Genomic DNA, 19,613 nt, shown 5'->3' on the forward strand with positions numbered 1-19,613 from the left:
GGAAGCGGGAGTTTTGGACTTCGATGATACTTTTTGTTATTGCTTTCTTTGATACCATGCTCTTGATATTTATGACGGTGGATGATTAGTTGGTGATAGGTGTGGATCGTTATTGATAAATGGTAGGGGTTTTGGGACTTGGTCACTTACGAAATCTGGGCGGGTAACCTAACTTAACCTCTGGCATGCTCGAGTGTTACCTGATGTCACGCTAGCTGGTCGTGCTTCGTGGTGTCAACGTGGTGTTTGGAGCAGGTGGAATTTTTTGGCATTCGAGCTGTAATGTACGGATAATGGGAAATGAACATTTAATGCGGAGCCTGGAGAGTCTGGAATAAAAGACACCTTGAATACGTTCCGGAAAGCGAAGGTTTTTATTCAGTGTATTTTTACTTTTAACAGGTTTTAAACGTGCCTCGATATGTCTCATGACGCGTGGCACCTGATCCACGATTTAATCGTTCTTGGGAAAAGCATCAGTAATTTTTGGATTATAGGTTCTATATCGATGAATGTTCATACGGTAAGAGAAAGATGCGTTGGTTATCGTACTTAATTTCTGTTTCGATTAGAATACGTTAAATATGAAGCGGAAAACGGAAAAGGAGAATGCCATTGAGGAAGGGAGAACGGATGCAAACAATGGCAATGAACTACCTAATATCCAAGGAGACGAAAAAAATATAGCTCTTCTCCTCTTCCTGTACTTCTTACAAGGCATACCTTTAGGATTATGTGGGTCTATAACGATGATACTCCAGAATCGAGGTATCTCTTATCGGCAACAGGTACGGAGGAAGGAGTAGGTGGTTGAAATTCGATTACCTCGGTAAACTGACTCTTTCCTTATTCAGGCAGAATTTAGCTTCGTATACTGGCCATTCTCATTGAAGCTTCTGTGGGCACCGATAGTGGATTCGTTGTACTCTCAGAGATTTGGACGACGGAAAACATGGCTAATTCCTGTCCAGTACCTTATGGGTACGTTTATGCTCTTTCTATCAGGGCACGTCGAGTATTGGTTGGGGGACGACCACGAGAAACCTAACATAGGATTATTCACTATGTTATTTCTTGCCTTAAACGTTCTTGCCGCTACCCAGGATATTATCGTTGATGGCTGGTCCCTCACAATGCTCAGAAGGTAATTGAGAGTTAGTTGAAATCCTTACGTTAAAAGGATTTTAATAACGAGTTGTTCTCCAATCAGATGCAACGTGGGTTATGCATCCACGTGCAACAGCGTGGGTCAGACTGCAGGATACTTTATTGGATACGTCTTCTTTATGGCTTTAGAGTCGCCTGAATTTTGTAATGCCTATTTAAGATCGGAACCCTCGGCAAAGGGAATTATCACATTGCCAGGTATTAGAAAATTCACTGGCCTTTTAATTTATTCTATTGCAAAATATTGATGAAAAATTGCTTTCAGGGTTTTTGCACTTCTGGGGGTGGATATTTATTATTACAACAACCCTGGTGGCGATATTGAAAAGCGAAAAGATTAAGAAAAAGGACGAATATCGAGACCTGGATAATGGCGTTAAACATGCGTACAAAGTTTTATGGGATATAATTAAATTACCGAATATAAAAATCGCCATCCTGGTATTCTTAACTGCCAAGGTTTGATACGACAATGTGTGAACTATTGACTTCAAATGCACGACAGGGTTGTACTTGATGTTAAATAATTCTTTAGGTTGGATTTTCTGCATGTGATGCAGTGACAGGTTTAAAAATGATTGATGCTGGAATACCGAAGGAAAAGTTTGCATTAATGGCGGTGCCCATGATACCATTGCAAATAGTTTTACCACTTTTCATTTCGAAATACACTACCGGTCTAAGACCAATGGACATCTACTTGAAAGCCATACCCTACAGGTAGTTTTAATAATTCCACACGTGGTTAATCACAAACTCAATGTCGCTTTTCTCGCCAGGTTGGCTTTTGGACTACTCGCAGCATTCCTGGTGTGGATCACACCATCGATAATAGTAAAAGGAGAAATTCCTGTATTCTACTTTATAATTTTAACAATTATCTACATGACTCACCAGGTAACTTATTTTTTCAGCACGGTGCTTGCATAGCAGTAATCAAGTTAACCTATCAATCAAAACAAATTCTTTCAGATTTGTTTAAGCAGCATGTTCGTAGCAACGATGGCTTTCTTTGCCAAGATCAGTGATCCGGCAATCGGGGGTACGTACATGACTTTTTTAAACACTTTGTCGAATCTTGGTGCCAACTGGCCAGCGACAGCTGCACTTTGGTTCGTCGATGCCTTAACATTTAAAAGATGCAACGTCGATGCAACGAATGACTGCAGCACAACCGCGAGGCAAGAGGTACGTTCTCTTACCACAATTCACAAGTACAGTGTTTTATCATTACCTTCAACTGATATTTTTAATTTACAAATAATCCATAATTTATAGGAGTGTGTCAGTAAAGACGGAGGAGTTTGCGATATCTATCTGGATGGGTACTACATAGAGAGCATTATTTGCGTAATTATTGGCTTTCTATGGTTTCGCTGGGGCCGAAGGAAAATCGACTACTTGCAGAAGGTGCAGTTCTCGACCTGGCAGGTCGTTGGCACGCGTCTCAAGAGTTAACGACGTGCATTTAATTTTTATCGGACCGTTACGACTCTCTTGCGATCAATGGGGAATCGGGAAATTATTTACTGCACCCTGAAAGGGTGCACAATTTCCTCGCGGTGCTCCTTGAATGCATAATCTCCGATCTCGAGATTGTTTGCTTGAACTCATTCGCTCTGCCTTCCCATTGATCCTGCGATCCTAGCTCTAATTAAAATTATACATTTATTAAGTTATTAGCACAGTAAAACTGTTCTTCTAACACGCAAGAAGCGCACCCTCTTTATACGGAATTTCGAAACGTTCTGTGATACCCTGATTTCTTAAGGCAGAAAGTATTTCTGTCGCGAATTTCAGAGCGTATTTATATCAACAAATGAGCTTTCCTCGTACGTGACAAACTGCGAAGGCTCTCAGAGGAAAGAAAACGACACGTCATTTGCATAATTTTTGTTATAAACCGAGTGTACACTTAACAGATCGTTCATATATTTTGTATAAACAGGATGCACATTTTGCATTAAACAACCAATGGAATATCTGCATTTCGGGTGTGCGTTACGTAAAGGTTGTACGTAGAAAATATAGATACGAACGTTTTCCCCTGTAGGGTGCAGCGGGGAAATGGAAAACAGTTTTTCTTCCGGTAATGTGCGAGTGTTTCGGGTGTGTTTGTAGACTCGAAAACGTTAGATTTAATTTCCACTTGTGGAAGTCACTCACGATATAGGATTGGTACTTAAAGACATCATTTACGTCGTGTCTGTACATGTAAAGACTCGCGGACTCAGGAGTGCCGTTTTGCTAAAGCGATACCGGGACTGGACGTGCGTTTATTTGTCAACCATTAATTAGAGTAAGAGGAAAGGAATGTAACATTTTAATAGTCGAACAGTTTTCCGAACTTGTCTTTTATTTCCTGGCATGCCGAAATTATGCCATTGCCGAACCAGCTCCAGAATCCGCCGTTATCACTGCCTCCTGATTCGTACTTGACCTTCCTCAACGAAATCATTCCACGATTGCGATTCACCCTTTTGTTGGGAAAAATAGTAGAACGACTAGGAATAATTTCAACGATCACTCGTATTTTAATTGTTAATCTTATCTTTCTTATCGATAGCCTCGTTCGTTAAAACGTACCTGTGTGCTCGGAATACATTTTTATCCTCTTTTGGAGGCTCGTCGAATGATAAGAGATCCTCCACCGTGAGGTCGGGGGTGACTGACTTAAGTAAAATACCGGAAACCAGAAGAAAAATGAAAAACCACTCGCTGGACATCATTGTGATGTTTAGCAATCGACCTTATCTCGACAATTAATTAGGGCCGAAAGAGTCGGGTCTTTCTTTCGTCCGAACACTGCCAATGCGTATCGATTTTTTTTATTACCTCTGATTACGTCGATCGAACGTTTGATCGATGGTACAGTCAAGTCGAACAACGAATTTCCCAGGTGAAATCGAAACCTGCGATCTTTGGACATTTTTCTAGATATTATTAAACGTGGGAATTCATTTCGGAGGAATTAATCCTTCGGAAGATTTTATTTCCTTTTACCCTTAAAAAGTTCTAGGAAAATTTCCAGCGCCGAGTATAAATATAGTAAAGATAGTTGGACCGACAGTGAATTGACTTTTTAATTTTTCTTAGTACCGGGGGTACTATTTTCGGAAAATTCCGACGTTTCGAGTTTCCACGTTTCCTCGAAACTCACTCCGGGATTTTTTGGGAGGAGCTCTTCGGCATTGTTGCCCATTGGATCATCTCTCCAGGCTGAGTTATCATATTCTGACTGCTCACTTTGATGTCTAGCTCTCTAAGGCAACGAAACTTTTATGAAATAATTTAATCGGCAATTTAAATTAACTGGTATTTATGTAAAATAATTATTGACGTACTTTGTCGCTTTCGTTTAGGTAGGAACATTTCTGTAACAAGTGCGACGTGTATGATAAGGAGTTCCAATATAATGTGGAGATTATTTATAATTTTTAATTAACTTACCATTGGTTTCTGGAACAATGTGAACCATGGCCAAAACCACTGAGGCATGGAAAACTGAAAATTGCCATTTTCAAGTGGGGATCCAGATCCAGGTTGGGAAAGAGACGGCTTATCACTCGCATTGGACCGGTTATCAATACTTCTGGCATTAGTTTCTTCAATTAAAATTGCAGTCAATATAAAAAATAAATGGACGCGACGTTTTACGATAGCAAATGGCATTTTGGAGAATTCTTTTCCCTGAATTCGTCTTTTTTGCCTTCCTTCTTCAGGCTTCGAGCACTTAGCCGTTTCTACTGATTAACTGAGCCCGATCGAAGCTTTAAAGCCCTGAGTTTTGATTAATTACGATTACGCATTTTATGGCCCATAGTGTACACTATTAAAAAAAAAATTTACATTTATGAAAAATTCGGCTGATGCATTTAGCGACCAAGTCTCAATTTTACGAGCTGATCATAAAATTCTAATCTAGCTCGAGAATTGACAAACATTGCGCACTAATTTAAATTCTCGTATGAAATGTATGTGATTTCAAAATTTACTTCGGGTGAAAAGTTGGAAAAAATTTAAGAGATCTTCTGGACTTGCAAGGGGAGGTGTGTTGTATTTATAACCGAGAAATGTACAAAAAATGATTCCCTCAGGATTATAATTCTTCATTCTCGGCGTTTATTCATTCCATTTATATATTGATTTTAGGAAATAAACGGAGCCTTTTATTTAGAGTCGTATTCCAGTCCAGGTTTCGTCGTAATTCAGGGAATTGAGATTGAAAATCCTTTATCCGCAGCATCCTGGCTGCAGGTTGATTTCAGGATTATTCTTCAAGGACCTCTTCGTGGGCTGGATAGACGAGGATTCCGTCACTTCCGGTTTCTCAGTTGACGTCAAAGTCGAAGTACTTCCGTTCACCGCAGTCGCGGTCTTTTCCTCCACTCCTCGGCTATGCACCTGTTAAACAATCGTTAGAAAATTTGGGAACTGCTATAAATATTGTTCCCTAAATGCTACATCTGTACAGATTGTTTAAAAAAATTTGGCAACGACGAGAAAAAAAAAGAAATAGAAATAGGTTTACTCACCGGGTTTGAAGTGGTGCTCGATTCCGTCGTCGGTGCGACATTAACAGTTTCTTTGTGCTCGAGGTTTTTTGCAGTGACAATGGCACTGCAAGCGACAATTATAAACATTTTCAAAAACATTTTGCGAGCGTGGTGGGTTCTTCAGAATTTTAGACTTCGCTTCGAGAAATCGCGAGACTCGAATGTCGAGATCGCTTCGAAGAGTCCGATTTTTATTAAGCAAGAAGTTACGGACGTTTATTGCAAAATGGAAAATTATCGGCGATCTCGGTTTGAGGAAAACTGACGCATTTGTTAAATCTCTGTCAATTCTCGAAGATTATACCCATATTAAGCGTGAAATATTTCCCAATCGTTTATCAATTCCGCGTCGGCTTGATAAGGACTATTAATTTATGTGACACAGTTCGAGGTTTAAATTTTAAAACCGGGTTTTACTTAAATATATATTCATCATTGCTTTATTTGACACGGGGACAAGTAATTCGTCTTAACTAACAATATACTTTCGCGAGATTATTGTTAACGGATTTTGAGACGTTCGAACTGAATGTTGCAACTTGAAGGATTTTTACACATCGAGATTTTTAATAACTCGCCCACATTTTTGTGCTTCTCTTACAGATTAATGTTAATAAAATTTGGTCGATAAAGTGGTACACCTTATTTCTTTTTTTAATAAACTTTCTGACGTTTGACTGCGCGTTGGACCAGAGAAATTCTAAATTGTTCACACACAGTATTTTAGTTTACAGGTAAATATTCTGCGCAACTATTACAACAAATACGTTTCGTGTAGAATAAATAATTCTTGCTTACATTTAATGCGTTATACATAAATACTTTGTGCACTTGGTTTGTGCAAATGCCTACCTCAGTTCCACTTAATTGAAACGACTTCTTTATCTATTTTTACAAAGTCTTTGAAATATTTGTCCGTTCGTGGGAAGAGATTAAATTACATCGAATTATTAATATTTGTATTCGAGGATAAAGGTATGCACCATTCAAGTTGAAATTCTCGACTTCCCTCCGATCAACTTTTTTTTCATCAAGACAAGGTGACGAATAATTTGCAATATAAATTGCACATTATTTACAGATCTCGGACGATTATTAACAAGTCGTCCCAATACCGACAGCGACTTATCGTTACTATAATAATAGACTCTTTTAATTAATAATGTACAATGTACATGTATGTATACCTGCGATTTGCGATGAACGTTCTCTTTGGCGTGCGACATTAATTTTCTTACATTTCCTTTATATAGAGGAATTACTTCCAATTTCTTTCCTTCGAAATCTTTTCCCCCATTTTCTTTGAAAAGAGGGACTCCTTGAAGAGGATTTATCAGTGCGTACAAAGTGATAGCAAACGCTACTTTTCACCGAATTTTCTTTATCCAAGGTCGGACCTCTAAGTATCTAGAATTTTAATTTATATAAAAAAGAAATTCCCCACCCTGGAATTGTTACAATATAATCCTTTCATCCGGTCCTCTTAAATGTACGATCTCGCTCTAATGTGCGATCTATTGTCAAGGTTTCCTCATCGGTAGAGATTAATTCCCACAAAAATTAATCCACCTGTTCCCAAGGCACCGACGTCTTATCGAGAGCTTCCCCATACTTTCCTCAGTGCCTGCCTTTGGTCAATCTTAATTTTTTATTTCCCTTCAATTAATTCCTCACTTTATCAATTTTTTAACTCACGTCTAGCTGGGAAATTGAAAGACACCGGGGCTGGCTCCAAAAAATAGTAACAAGTACCATCCAGAATTTTGAGGCTTACGGTGATATTGAAATGAAGAAAGAAATTAAAAGAAAATTCAAAATCAGTCCGACTTTGGGAGGGAATAATTTTCCCCACTTCGAGGATTAACTTTCTAATCCAATGTCGGCATATATCCCGAAAATTTATCCCTACTCTATTGGCAGATTACATTATCCCCCCGGGGGTGCGAAATTCCAGATCCTGGGGACCTCTGAATTTATATCAAATGCCTTCCTCAGCTCGAAAAAGGCATCTCCATTTTAATGGTGTACCTCCTCGGAACTCAAAATCGGCACTTTGTCGCTTTTTTGCCCGACCCGTAACGTCGCTCCCCACTTTGCTCCTCTTTCCGCCTCGGAAGAGGCCATCAGGATCGAGTAAGAATTCGGTCCAGCAGCTTCTTTGCTGTAGTGGATCCCATACAGAAAGTAGATGAGCATGCCTGGGAAAAAAAAAAACCCTCCTTAATGCCCTTAACCATTTTCTCGTGTCATGATTTCATAATTTAAATGGAACGCCCTAAAACGAATTTATTAAATAAATTCCCGGGAAAAATTCCGGATTTGCCTATAATTTAAATATTTACCCACGACCATCCAAACGAGGAAGCGCAGCCAGGTGAGGAGAGAAAGATGGAACATCAAGGTGATGTTGAAGAAGATGCTGAGGGCTGGTACCAAAGGAACCAGAGGCACCCTGAATTTCCCTGTGTTAGGGCTCTGCTGGTGAACGGCGATCACCGAGAGACCTGGAGAAAAATATTTCAACCTGATTAATCGGATCCCTTGTAATAATTTCTATAAAATGGATTAATAATGATTATCTCCCCCAGAGACGTTAGAGGCCCAGCTGAAAGGGAACTCACTGAACGCCAGGATCAGGACGTGGCTGACGAGCATGAAGTAGTCCCACCAGCTGGGAGAGTAGTTATCCTGGGATAACAGGAAGAGAGTGAAGCTGAGAGAAATGCAGACAGCAATGAATAGCTTGGTGGAGGCGACAACAGCCGTTCCTGGTTCCCAGTGTCCCAGGACGTTCTTCACCCAAAGATACTGGGGCCTGAGAGCTCCCGTGACATGGCAGACGTCGAGAAGCTGAAGAGGCATCGAAGATTGTTAAGTGTTAAAAATTTCTGGTATTAACTATGATGATTAGGGATAAGTAGAAACGCAAAGAGATGGTCAGACACCTCGGAGTCGGTGGAGCCGACGCTGTTGCAGTCGCTGTTGGAGTCTGCACCTTCGGTCGGTGGAGAATTGGGGCTGGTCGGGGTGCCAGAAGTGGAAGATCGAGCAGGACTCGTCGTCTCTGGCCTGTACCTGAGGACGATGATGCTCACGGAGACTATGGTGTATGCCAGGAAGGTGCCGATAGACATGAACTCCACGAGATGCTGGAGGTCGAAGATCATGGCGATGAGGGCGCTGACGAAGCCGCTGATGGCCAGGTTCACGATGGGCACCTGGGTCCGCTGGTTGACTCTTCCCAGGAACCCGAAGAGCAGTCCATCAGTGGCCATGGCGTACATGGTGCGAGGAAGGGAGAAGAGGGAGCCGAAGAGGGTGGTCGTCATCCCGCAGAGAGCTCCCACGCTGGAATTTAAAATCCGGAGGTGGAACTCGAAGGACTTTTTAAGTACCTGGGTGTACTCACCTGATCACATATTTCGCCCAGTAGATCCCTCTGGAGGAGAATGCCTCGGGAAGGGCGGCTGTCGGATCTATTTCCCAGTATGGGACGACTAGGGTGAGGACCCCACTGACCATGACGTACCCACAGGTGACGATGGCCATGGAGAACGCCGTGGCTAGGGGAATGCTCTTGCTAGGGTCTCTAGCCTCTTCCCCAGCAGTCGCGATGGAATCGAATCCCACGAAGGCGTAGAAACAAGTGGCGGCTCCTGGAAATCGAGAAGAAGGTCATCCTCTTCCTTAAGGATTTTTTTAAAATGATGGTTGATACGATGGTTCGACACCGACCAGCCAGGACCCCACTGAACCCGAAGGGCAGGAAACCTCCGGTTTGGCTGGACCAATTGGATATGTCCATGTAGTAGATGCCGAGGACCACGACCAGCGTCATGACTCCTAGATTCACCAGGGTCAGAAGGGAGTTGACTGCCGCGGATCCCTTCACTCCCATGGCAAGAAGCAACGCGTAGATCAGACAGAGTCCTGACGCCAAGGGATCCAGGACGTGGGCCAAAGGCTCGCCCAATGACACTCCTCCTATGGTGTGCTTCGTGAAGTTGCTGACCGCACCTCCTGACAGAGAATCCACGTACCCACTCCAAGCTCTCGCGACCGAGGCGGCTCCTGAGGATTTTAAAATAATTTTTATCTTTCCTCCTGGACGATTTTCGGCTCCGTCTAAGGGTACCTATCATGTGCTCCAGAATGACGTTCCAGCCGATCACGAAGGCCCAGAACTCTCCGATGGTCACGTAGGTGTAGACATAGGCACTGCCGGCTTTTGGCACCCTGGCTCCGAATTCGGCATAGCAAAGGGCTGCCAAAAGAGAGGCCAATCCTGCTAAAAGGAAGCTGAGCACCACCCCAGGACCTGCCGTGTCGTGGGCCACGGTTCCCGTCAAGACGTAGATGCCGGCCCCGACCATGTGACCGACCCCTGGGTCAGTAAAAAACATTATCAGACTCCACCTCGAACTCCAGCCCTTTAAATTACAACGCAACTCCTGGTATCTAAATCGTACGGAATTTATAAACATTTTTTACTCTCCATCTCGTCGCGATTTCTTACATTAATATGACAGGATTTTCTAATGGATCATTTTTCAACGTCACTAGGTGAGGGGTAAATCTTCGGTCTTTTCTAGGCCGAGGGTGGATTAAAATAGGCCTACCTAGTAGGGTAATGTCGAAGGTGGACAGACACCGGTTTAAGGGGGTCTCCATGACGTCCCCTTGCAGCTTCTTCGTGCGATTCATTTTCGAGAACATGCCCGACATTACGTGGCCGAGGATCATCCGCCGTACTGACGGCATGTCGTTAGGTTTGGTCGATTCCTTTTTTCCCGAGATTTCTGGAAAACGGAACGAGCGACTCGGTCCTTGATAAAGTCACGCCTTAAACACTTGAAATGTAATTATTCTTCAATACCATTAATAATCCGGCAAATTGAATTTTTTTACGGAGTAATGGAGATTAATAAAGGGAGATATCGAGGAGTGATAACGGCACCAGCGTTATCAGGCGACCAGACACTTCGGCGTATGACCGAGACGTTAAGGGGCTTCGAGGACGTTCTAATTGTTAATTAATTTTTATCACCGCACTAATCACTGCCACTTACCTTGGGTATCGAGAAGGGTGATAAAGGACCAGGGCTGGCTCCGGGGAAAATGATAAGACCTATCAGGGAGGCTACAAGGAGGCTCTTTCGAGGCCCGATGGAGAACGTGGCGTCGCGTGGTGCTCTTCCCACCACGCAAGCTCCAGAATTCGATCGATCGAGCCCCGAAAGCTCTCGTTACGTCATTCACCGAGAGAAATGCGAGTATGCTCGTTACACGAGGAGTGCTCTACGAGTCTTGCTCAATGGACCTTTAATTAGTCCATTCAGTCCGGCCGGAATCGGCTCGGTCTAAAAATTCCCACCCTTAAGGATCTAACACCTAAAGAATTTCCATTTTTCGACGTTTCCACATAAAATGATATAATAATTGCCAATGTAATTTTTTTCTTATTGTTCATGTTTGCATGTCCCTATTTGTACGTATTGTACAAGAATGTGCAAATCGGCCTTAAAGGAAGAAACGAAAGATGGAATCCCGCTGACGGTTCCTCCACTCACGTCAAGCCGATGGAAAGGAGTAATGGGAAATACTCGGGGAATTAAATATCCAGATTGAAAATCATACTCAACATCTTTAGTCTACCTCGAGGAGAATTAATACATTCTTGCAGAGACTCCGTAAATTAATAAACCGAAAATTATGCATCCCGAAGGACGAGCTGACATGTCCGACCCATCGCGGGAAGTGCACCTCAAAAAGGGGTGAGTACCGAGATTTTTGGACAGTTCACATTTTTATATATTTTCCGTCCAACTCTTTCCAATAATTATTTGGATTTCAATTCTATGCCGGGAATTTAATCGCTGGTATTTTTCCAGATCGCTGAGAGGAAAGGGCTCTCCTTGTACGGGTGGAGTAGGAGATCGATACGCGGGATCGATCGAGGAATCGTCTTTATTGGAGCTTATCGCGGGATTTTTTGGTGTCGTCGGGATGACGAAGAGGTTGCCGAAGAAGTAGCTGATCACTATTTCGAATGGGGTGGGTGTGTTTCCAAGTGGCCTGGGTATGCTGTCTTTTGGCCAGGGTCTTCATGCTCATCGTCGAAGTCATCGGGATCTACTTCTCGTTGTGCTGCTGTTGTTGTTTAGCGTTCCTCGTTCTGCCAGCCGCTATTTATTACTTCCTCATTTCCACCGACGTGGACGTCATTTACGAGAACATGACCGATATCTCGGTTACCGACGTCACTCTAGCGGTCGAGAATATCTGAAGGGGAAGAAATGGAAAAAGGATAAGCTAGAATTTAAAAATGTGGATACCACGTGTCGATACACTTTATTGTCTAGAGTTGAGACTTTGAACAGTCGATTAGTTGCATTGCGTCAGTAATTTCCAGACGCGTTACCGACAAGTCTAAAGTGAAGGTATCCCTCGAGTTTAGTCGAAAACTCACCTCGATAATGGAGGAAATAGTTAAATCGTGAACACACTTCCGAGGGGATCTGCTAGATGGCGGCACAAGCCTTCTGCAACACGTAGGACGCTGCGCCAGGTCGGCTCGACATCACCGCACGGTGAAGAAATTATTGGCGAACAAAAATGAAACCTCCATCTCGCGATATTCTCCGCAGAGAATGAATTTCTTCGCTTCCCAGAATTCTGTTGCGCCGGGTTAAACGCCTTGAAAATGAATTTAAGCATCAGGATTAGAGAATAAGCGAGGGGAACCGGAACACGAATTTTGTTTCTAGGGTGGAAAAGATTCTAGGAGCAATTATCAGAATTAACTAGGGATTCCAGAGGGGATCCACCGTCCATCTCGGTAGATCCCCGGGATGGTTTCTTCGGACGAGAGCGTTGAGGTGGAACGGACTACCGTTCTCCGGTTCCCCATGGAGATTCCATGGACCCTTGCGTCCGGATTAAGGCTCCAGGTTGTAGTTTATCTCGGGACGCCCTTGATCGGCCTTAATCTGAAGGAGGCAGATCGATGGACGATGATAAGCCACCTGGGCGAGTGTCCTCGCATGGCTGGGCTGGGTCGGGTGTTTTATGGGGTTCCCGGGATTCCTGGGATCGGTTTCCGGCAGCCAGCCGGTGAAAACTCGGGACTACTTGACGGCGACCTGGCGGAAACCTGGCGGCAACCTGATGGCAACCTGGCGCAACCTGGGGGCCTGGCTCGTTCCTCTCGATGCCATTATAACAGGATTTCGATCGGTGGGCGTCTCCGAGCCCGTTCATTCCGCTCCGCTCGGCTCGGCTCGTGTCGGGCGTAAATCACCGCTTAAGAAACCGAGATAGCGAGTTGCGCGCCAAGTGCATTTTTCGCCGGCAATCCCAGGGACATTTTCCCGGCGCAAGCTGTCCCTAAAAGATCCAGAGGAACTCTACCCGATGGAAATTCAAGGACCCATGGATCTCAGGGTGGGAGCTGATGTCCAGACACCCGTAAACCGAAACCAGTCCTCTCTAAGGTCATGTGATTCTGAAGTGACGTTCCTACACCTTGATATTTTCTCATATCTGAATGATTCCTCAGGACTTAGCCTGGAGAAAATCTGAATTCGGAGATTTCCGATTCTTGGTCGATGAAGAGAATTTTCTTGGAATTTTCACACCCGCGTATAGAGGATAACGAGGTTCGGAGAGAAGGAGTTCCTGGAGCGAAGGTCTACCGCGAAACTCCATGGGGTGTCCATAGGGAACCTGGCCTTGAGATATCCGACTAAAGTCACGTCCAGGTCACCTTCTTGGAGGACCTCGAAGTCGCGGGGTATCGCGTGACACGTTTCTCGCTGTTGGAGTTCCTTGGAACGCATTCCTTCCTAGATGACGTCGATGGCATTCCATTAGTTTACCCGCGATTTGGATTCCGGAATGGCGCAGCGAATTCGGCTGCACCGGTTCTCCAAAATGGCCGCCAAGGGCTCTCCCCTTCGCGGGAGAAAATCCACGTCTAAAAGGAGCTTGCAAGGATAATCTCCCCGGTGGATCATCCGAGGATCAATGGCAATGGGAAATAATGTTGGGATTAATTAATTGGAAGGAATTAATCCCGGGATACGAGGAGATCGTTATGGGATCACTCGTTTACACCGATGAGAACCGATAGGGACGATCGAGGACGCGTACGAGCGCAGTTAACCGGAGAACGTTTTACCGAGTCTAATGGCACTCTTCGCGGTAAATTGCGCCTACCAGGGAACCCTGACGTAATCATTGCCGACACGACGATAAGGTCGGTAACGTAAAACCGGCGCCACGTCCGAGGAGTTCCCTATCTCGAAACCCGAGCACAATCGACCGGCGAGACGCACTCCGAGTGGCCCAATTAAGCCAATGTGTGCATCGAAAGATGCACTTTGTCTCTCGACGGCGACCCAGTTCGATAAAAATCTGGGACCAAAGTTTCCGGGTCGAGGGTGCCGTGGGACTCCTGGGATAATTTATGCCCCAGGAGTTTTGGATACCCCGGGTTTCCGGAGAGAAATTCCCCTTTCGCTGGGACCAGCTCCGCGTCCGGGAACCGAATGGGAGGAGAGCTGGAACTCCCGTGGGAACGAGTGGAGTTCTCCCAAGGCAATGTCCACCACTCTTATGTCCTCCGAACATTGTCCAGGGATGACGTTAGGGAATTTAGGTTAGCCGACAAAAATTTTTGGTTACAGGGGCTCGGCCATGGCGGGAGGTCTTCAGGGTTCGAGGGGGGTCTTCAGGGCTGGTCGCTCCCTCCTGGTCGCTGATTTTCGGTCCAGGTCGAAGTTCACGGCTGCCAGGAATTCCAAGTCCATGAAGGTCGCCCTCCTGGGAGCTGCTGGACCTACAGGTCTCATCTCAAGGGTGGTTGGATTTAAATTGGGTACTTTGAGAAGATCCGCTCATTGGATCTTGCTTGATCCTCAGGGACCTGTCTTTCCATGTTCCTGAAGCAGTCTCCACTGATCGACGAGCTTGCGATCCATGATGCGAGGCCCATCGATGGGCTGGCTTTGGAGCTGAACCATATCGACACCAGGTGCAGGATCACCTCCTGTTCCGCTGATCAGGACACCTCCTTGATGGCGACTTTGGAGGATGCGAAGATCGTCATGGTCGCCGCTGGGGAGCCCAGAGGACAGCACGACTCCATGGACGAGGTCCTTCACAGGAACGCCGACGTCCTGGCCGACCTGATACCCGCAATCATTCGCCACTGCCCAAGAGTGAGTCCTTCCATGTCAGGAGGTCCTGAAAATCGCCATGGAGTTATCAAAGCGAGTCTTATCTCGCGATACCCTGAAAATCGCGACGATTCGTCGGGCCGCATTTTCCAATCGACTTTTTCGGTGCATCCATCAATTTCCAGACTTTCCTTTTCTTCCCACCATCTCCACGGAGATGCAGGGTCGAATTCCCGGCATCGCTCCGTGTGTTATCAGGGATATTATGTGACCAGTTGAACGGGGCATAATTTACACCGACACGGGGAGAGGAGTGGGACGCCAGTCCGGTCTGACGGCGCAAGTGCGGTAATTTATGCAGTCCGGGTGGCGGTGGTATTTACTTAGAGCTTGCACTAAATGTGGCCCATAATGGATGCACCGCGATGGCACTATGATAGATATCGGTACGAATGTTAAGTAACGGCGTTAACGCGAGCCTTTAACTCGAGCAAGGACCGCTCTGCGTCTCGGCGCTCGATCAAGGATCGATCGATCATCATTTGTCCCTCGCGGTCCGCCGATCGATAGGGAGACCGCCGATGGATTTTTGATCGCCGGGAACTTGATCGATCGAGAGTCCCAGAAGGACGTGGCGCCTCCGCAGGGTCTGCAAGGACGTCTGAAATTCCGTCGGACCAAATCCACCGAGAGGGATCCCTTCGGAACGGCGACGAAAGTTCTCGCAGAAATTGGAACGAGTTCCCGGAGAAACGCGGCGCGAGTGGGTGTGCGTCGCATTTCGTATCTGAAAGCCGTCTCCCTCTAATTTCCTCGGTACCAGTTCAATGAGGATTTATCGCCGGCGGGTAGTCCGGGATTTTAATTGCGCCTTAACGAAGATTGACGTACTCGAGGAGAGTCGCGCGGTGACTAGTCGGAAAGATGGCCTGTCTAGGAGAGCCCCATAATACGATTATTAAGTGCCGTGCTGGCCGGACACTAATGGTGCACCGTAATACGTGGGGCGATTACTCTAACGACGCGAGCAAACCCCGCCGAGCAATTAGCGCACTCGCGTGGGAGGGTGGCGATGGACCCTTCGATTTTCCGGAACCGAACTTCCTCGGAAGTGACACCCTGCCTCGCCAGAATTCCCGGGAAAGCCCGCGCACTCGTATTTCCATTTCCCCCCGTTTTTCCATTAATTAGTCCTAACATTGACGTAAAGAGCCTCGGTCGCCTCGGATAAACGAACCGCATGCGCTTGGGGCGGAACTCAACCAAGCGCTCGGTACAACACCCTATCGACTACTTCGGTCAGTCGACAGGGTACCTGATAATCGATTTACGGTTTTGGTTGCAGTTAAAACGCACTATTAAGGTAAAAAGAAAAAATATAATTCCTCGACGTGGACTAAGTAGGGCGGATCGGCCGACGACGCTCGATATCTAGGAACGATCGAGGCCGATCTTCCTGCCGGCATAATTAATTAATCGAGGGATTGCGTCGCCGTGCTCTGAATTTATGATTTATCGTCCCGTTTTTGCGCAACGGGTAGAACCCGGGGGGAGAGTTTCGCGCGGAATGGCCGCGCCGCGTCGATTAACCGGCGTCCTCGACATTGCTCGCACTTTAGAGGCTCGATTCTCGAGAGATGCCGGAATCGTTCCATCCTTCTCTGGGAGAAGGTCGAGGCCAAGAAACCGGCGTCTCAAGGAAACGCGTTACCTCCTCCGGGAGTATCCGCACCGTTCTCAGGCGTTACTCGGCGTTTTCCGACATCCTGCGGTGTTCTTTACGGCGTTCTCCAGCGTTCTCCAGCGTTCTCCACCGTTCTCCACCGTTCTCCACCGTTCTCCACCGTTCTCCACCGTTCTCCAGTATTCCCCTCGACGACGTCCAACCACGCTTTCGATATCCCACGAGGAGTCGACACGGGACTCCCAGGACACGTCCCAATCGTGTCCTGCGCCTTCGCCCGTGAAAACGCGGAAGTGGCCTAGGGTCACGGAGGAGGGAAAAGACGCGTCCGGAATAATGGCGGCGGTGCCAAGGGACGCAGGGCGTGCTCATTGTCGACCCACGTCGCGCGTGTCGAGCATTAATCCCGTACAACACAAAGTGCACCGAGTAAGCGCACAAAGTGGCCGTAGTGGACGCGCGTACGCGTTTTTGGCGCGGGAGTGCGTCACAACGCGCCTACGTGCCGGGGAGGAATAATGCGCCGCAATGCACCGCAACGAGCGCACACCGCGAGTACACGCGCCGGATGTAATTGACCTTGTCCGGTTAAGACTCCTCGTTAATACCGTTCTTGCACGCCTCGACGTTTATGCCGCAGATCGCGCGTTCCGCGTTCAGGGTTAAGGACTCATCGAGGTGTCGCACTAGGTGACGCGACTTAGCTTTGGCTGCGCCTAAATTAATCCACCAGATTCCAGGAATCGGACCATTTTCCAGGAATCGACGAGGGAATTTTTTTTTTTTTTTCTATCGTTTAGAGAATAATCGCGAGTGATTTTGCAATGATTTCAGAGCCTGGTGGCGGTGATTACGGAGCCGGTAAACAGCTTGATCCCGATGGTCCACGAGATGTACAAGAAGGTTGGCGTTCAAGAGGAGGGTCGATTGTTCGGAGTGACGAGTTTGGATTGCGTAAGGGCGAACACCTTCGCAGCTCAGATTTTGGGACTGCCTCCCGAATGCGTGCTGGTCCCCGTGATTGGGGGAAGTTGCCCCCAAACTTGCGTGCCGCTCTTGTCGAAGGCGAAACCCTCCAACGAGTTCACGGCTGTGAGTTCCCGGTCTTTCCGCGAATGGGAGGAGGACTAACAAATGGAATTCCCTCAGGAGGAAGTTAACAAGCTCGTGAGATCCCTCAGGAATTCGAGTAACGAGGTCAGGAGGGAATACGGCGGAGGAGGCTCCTCCACCCTGGCAATGGCGTTTGCTGCCGCGAGATTCTGCGTCTCCTTGTGCAAAGGTTACTCCTCGACGGAAAATCGATTTAGATGGGGATGAAAAAAATAATTACAAGAAAATAGGGTGGGAAAATACATATCCCGAATTTTTTTTTTCTAGGTCTGAGGGACCAGAAGGGAGTGGTGGAGTGCGCTTACGTGCGATCTTGCGTGGTACCGGAAGTGTCCTATTTTTCGGCGCCTATTTTGTTGGGACCCAATGGGGTCCAGAAGCACCTAGGAGTACCCCCCTTGGAGGGGAAGGAATGCAAGCTGGTGGATGATGCGATCCCGCCATTGAAAGCCGCCATAAAAAAAGGCGAAGTAAGACCCTGAGTAAAAAGGAAATGTAATCCAAGCATTTCGGAGATTAAGCACTTAATCCCGGATTAAATTTGGACCTTCCTTCATCTTTTCGCAGGCTCTGGCCCTGGGTCCAGACGCGGCTTCCTCGGAGACCTGTCCACCGGGGGCAAAATGCGACATCCGGAAGTTCGCCACGGCCATCAGGCGATGACTTCTTCATCCTCCCGAAGAAGACGTCAAAAGTGAAAACCGTCCGCGAGGCGGCGTTAAAAATTCAGCTCCTCGGTATTCTCGGGGAAGCTCGTAACGTAGACTTTTAATCGACACTTCGTCAGTCCAGGTTTAGGTTCGAGGGGAGTCCGGGGGCAACGGCCCCCAGGAAGGAGTCACGCCGATCTCCTCCCTCGCCCCCTCGCCGTTTATCCGCCGGATCCGAGAAGAATCCAGGAGGCAAATCGAGAACCCGTCAAAACACCCCGAGGCGTGTCCCTCCAGGAATTCGTACGTCGTTTTCGATTTGCTCCCCTCGCCGTAAATCCCTCCTCCCTGCTTCTTTCCTCGTCGCAAGAAATTCGGGAATAAACCTCGCCGGAACCTCGGTAGCTTTTATTTCTCCCTCTTCGGCATCCATTTGTTCGTTCGTAAATTACTCGGCTTAGCGATCTTCTTCCGCAGTAAATTCGAGGATGGATGCCGCGGAGGAATCCCGGAGGAAAGAGGATGAAGGAAGACGTCGAATTCGGGTGGCGCTCTTCGCGTCGCGCGTCCTGAGCCGAGGTTCGCGCTCACGCTTAGACCCTTGTAAAAATCGGCGGTTTAATTTTCCTTTCCCTCCCCGGTAATTCGAGGTCGAGTTATCGAGTGGGCGTTGCGAGAATGTCGTCCAGGAGCGCGAAATTGTCCAATTTATCGGCGGAGGATCTTCGGACGCTCGGCCGAGGTAACGGTTCGTACGACTTAACCACGAGCCAGGAGATACCGATCGCGACATCGATTAGGGGAAAGAACCTTGTGGATTTATGCGCTTAATCCCATCGCACGCGGAAGTGGACGACCGGCCCCAGCTTTCCGTGCTTAATTATCCGTGCCGATAGACTCCCCCGTAACTTCCCCGCGTTTCCGGCAGGATTTACGAGGACGTCCGCGCGCGTCTTCTGCGTGAAGTTATGCGCGAGTATATAACCCTTTTGGCTCCTTTTCTGCCGACCGAGTACACCGAGTACTCGATCCAGGTGCCTAATTAATTTCCCGAGAGGTCTTTCCCCGTATTCCGCGGTTTTCTGTAATTATTCACTGAACATCGGCCCGAGTAAAAGTGCTTCCAATTCCCTGCGCGGCGGAAACAAAGATGGCGTCGCCGGAGAGGAAGGACGACGCTACGCCGAGGGTGGACTTCGAAACAGCCGTAATAAGTTCCCGATGGCGATCAAGGATTGCGAGGAGTTAACTGAGCTCGAATCGG

The 19,613-nt window shown here is 46.8% G+C and overlaps 4 protein-coding genes across 6 annotated transcripts; 2 read left to right on the forward strand and 2 right to left on the reverse strand.

The window, feature by feature from the left end:
• Nucleotides 1-46: 46 nt before the first annotated feature.
• LOC105701051 (acetyl-coenzyme A transporter 1) lies at nucleotides 47-3,514 on the forward strand. 2 transcript variants are annotated; one of them, XM_012427463.2, is made up of 9 exons: nucleotides 47-370; nucleotides 573-788; nucleotides 855-1,144; nucleotides 1,211-1,365; nucleotides 1,433-1,626; nucleotides 1,703-1,887; nucleotides 1,947-2,064; nucleotides 2,140-2,355; nucleotides 2,446-3,514. In XM_012427463.2, exons 2-9 carry the CDS (start codon nucleotides 585-587, stop codon nucleotides 2,623-2,625), a joined length of 1,542 nt encoding a protein of 513 aa, XP_012282886.1. In that variant the 5' UTR covers nucleotides 47-370; nucleotides 573-584; the 3' UTR covers nucleotides 2,626-3,514. The 2 variants fall into 2 exon arrangements, with proteins under 2 accessions (XP_012282886.1, XP_023290092.1); XM_023434324.1 differs by lacking the exon at nucleotides 47-370 and having other exon boundaries at nucleotides 597-788; nucleotides 859-1,144.
• Nucleotides 3,515-3,979: 465 nt separating this feature from the next.
• LOC105701052 lies at nucleotides 3,980-4,933 on the reverse strand. The gene is made up of 3 exons (XM_012427464.2): nucleotides 4,618-4,933; nucleotides 4,512-4,541; nucleotides 3,980-4,429 (listed from the first exon to the last, which is right to left on the reverse strand). The coding sequence occupies exons 1-3, from the start codon at nucleotides 4,837-4,839 to the stop codon at nucleotides 4,250-4,252; spliced, it is 432 nt and encodes a 143-aa protein (XP_012282887.1). The 5' UTR covers nucleotides 4,840-4,933; the 3' UTR covers nucleotides 3,980-4,249.
• Nucleotides 4,934-5,199: 266 nt separating this feature from the next.
• LOC105700794 (cationic amino acid transporter 4) lies at nucleotides 5,200-10,886 on the reverse strand. 2 transcript variants are annotated; one of them, XM_012426960.2, is made up of 10 exons: nucleotides 10,793-10,886; nucleotides 10,343-10,573; nucleotides 9,859-10,107; nucleotides 9,459-9,794; nucleotides 9,133-9,379; nucleotides 8,669-9,071; nucleotides 8,345-8,573; nucleotides 8,066-8,227; nucleotides 5,703-7,921; nucleotides 5,200-5,571 (listed from the first exon to the last, which is right to left on the reverse strand). In XM_012426960.2, the coding sequence occupies exons 2-9, from the start codon at nucleotides 10,482-10,484 to the stop codon at nucleotides 7,740-7,742; spliced, it is 1,950 nt and encodes a 649-aa protein (XP_012282383.1). In that variant the 5' UTR covers nucleotides 10,485-10,573; nucleotides 10,793-10,886; the 3' UTR covers nucleotides 5,200-5,571; nucleotides 5,703-7,739. The 2 variants fall into 2 exon arrangements, with proteins under 2 accessions (XP_012282383.1, XP_012282384.1); XM_012426961.2 differs by having other exon boundaries at nucleotides 10,343-10,522; nucleotides 10,793-10,883.
• Nucleotides 10,887-14,324: 3,438 nt separating this feature from the next.
• LOC105700758 (probable malate dehydrogenase, mitochondrial) lies at nucleotides 14,325-18,362 on the forward strand. Its single transcript, XM_012426910.1, has 7 exons — nucleotides 14,325-14,368; nucleotides 14,411-14,568; nucleotides 14,646-14,944; nucleotides 17,421-17,678; nucleotides 17,736-17,868; nucleotides 17,967-18,169; nucleotides 18,267-18,362. The coding sequence occupies exons 1-7, from the start codon at nucleotides 14,325-14,327 to the stop codon at nucleotides 18,360-18,362; spliced, it is 1,191 nt and encodes a 396-aa protein (XP_012282333.1).
• The last annotated feature ends 1,251 nt before the right edge of the window (nucleotides 18,363-19,613 follow it).

The sequence above is a fragment of the Orussus abietinus genome, unplaced genomic scaffold (genome assembly GCF_000612105.2).
Source record: "Orussus abietinus isolate OABI.00-Male unplaced genomic scaffold, Oabi_2.0 scaffold9, whole genome shotgun sequence".
Lineage (NCBI taxonomy): Eukaryota > Metazoa > Arthropoda > Insecta > Hymenoptera > Orussidae > Orussus > Orussus abietinus.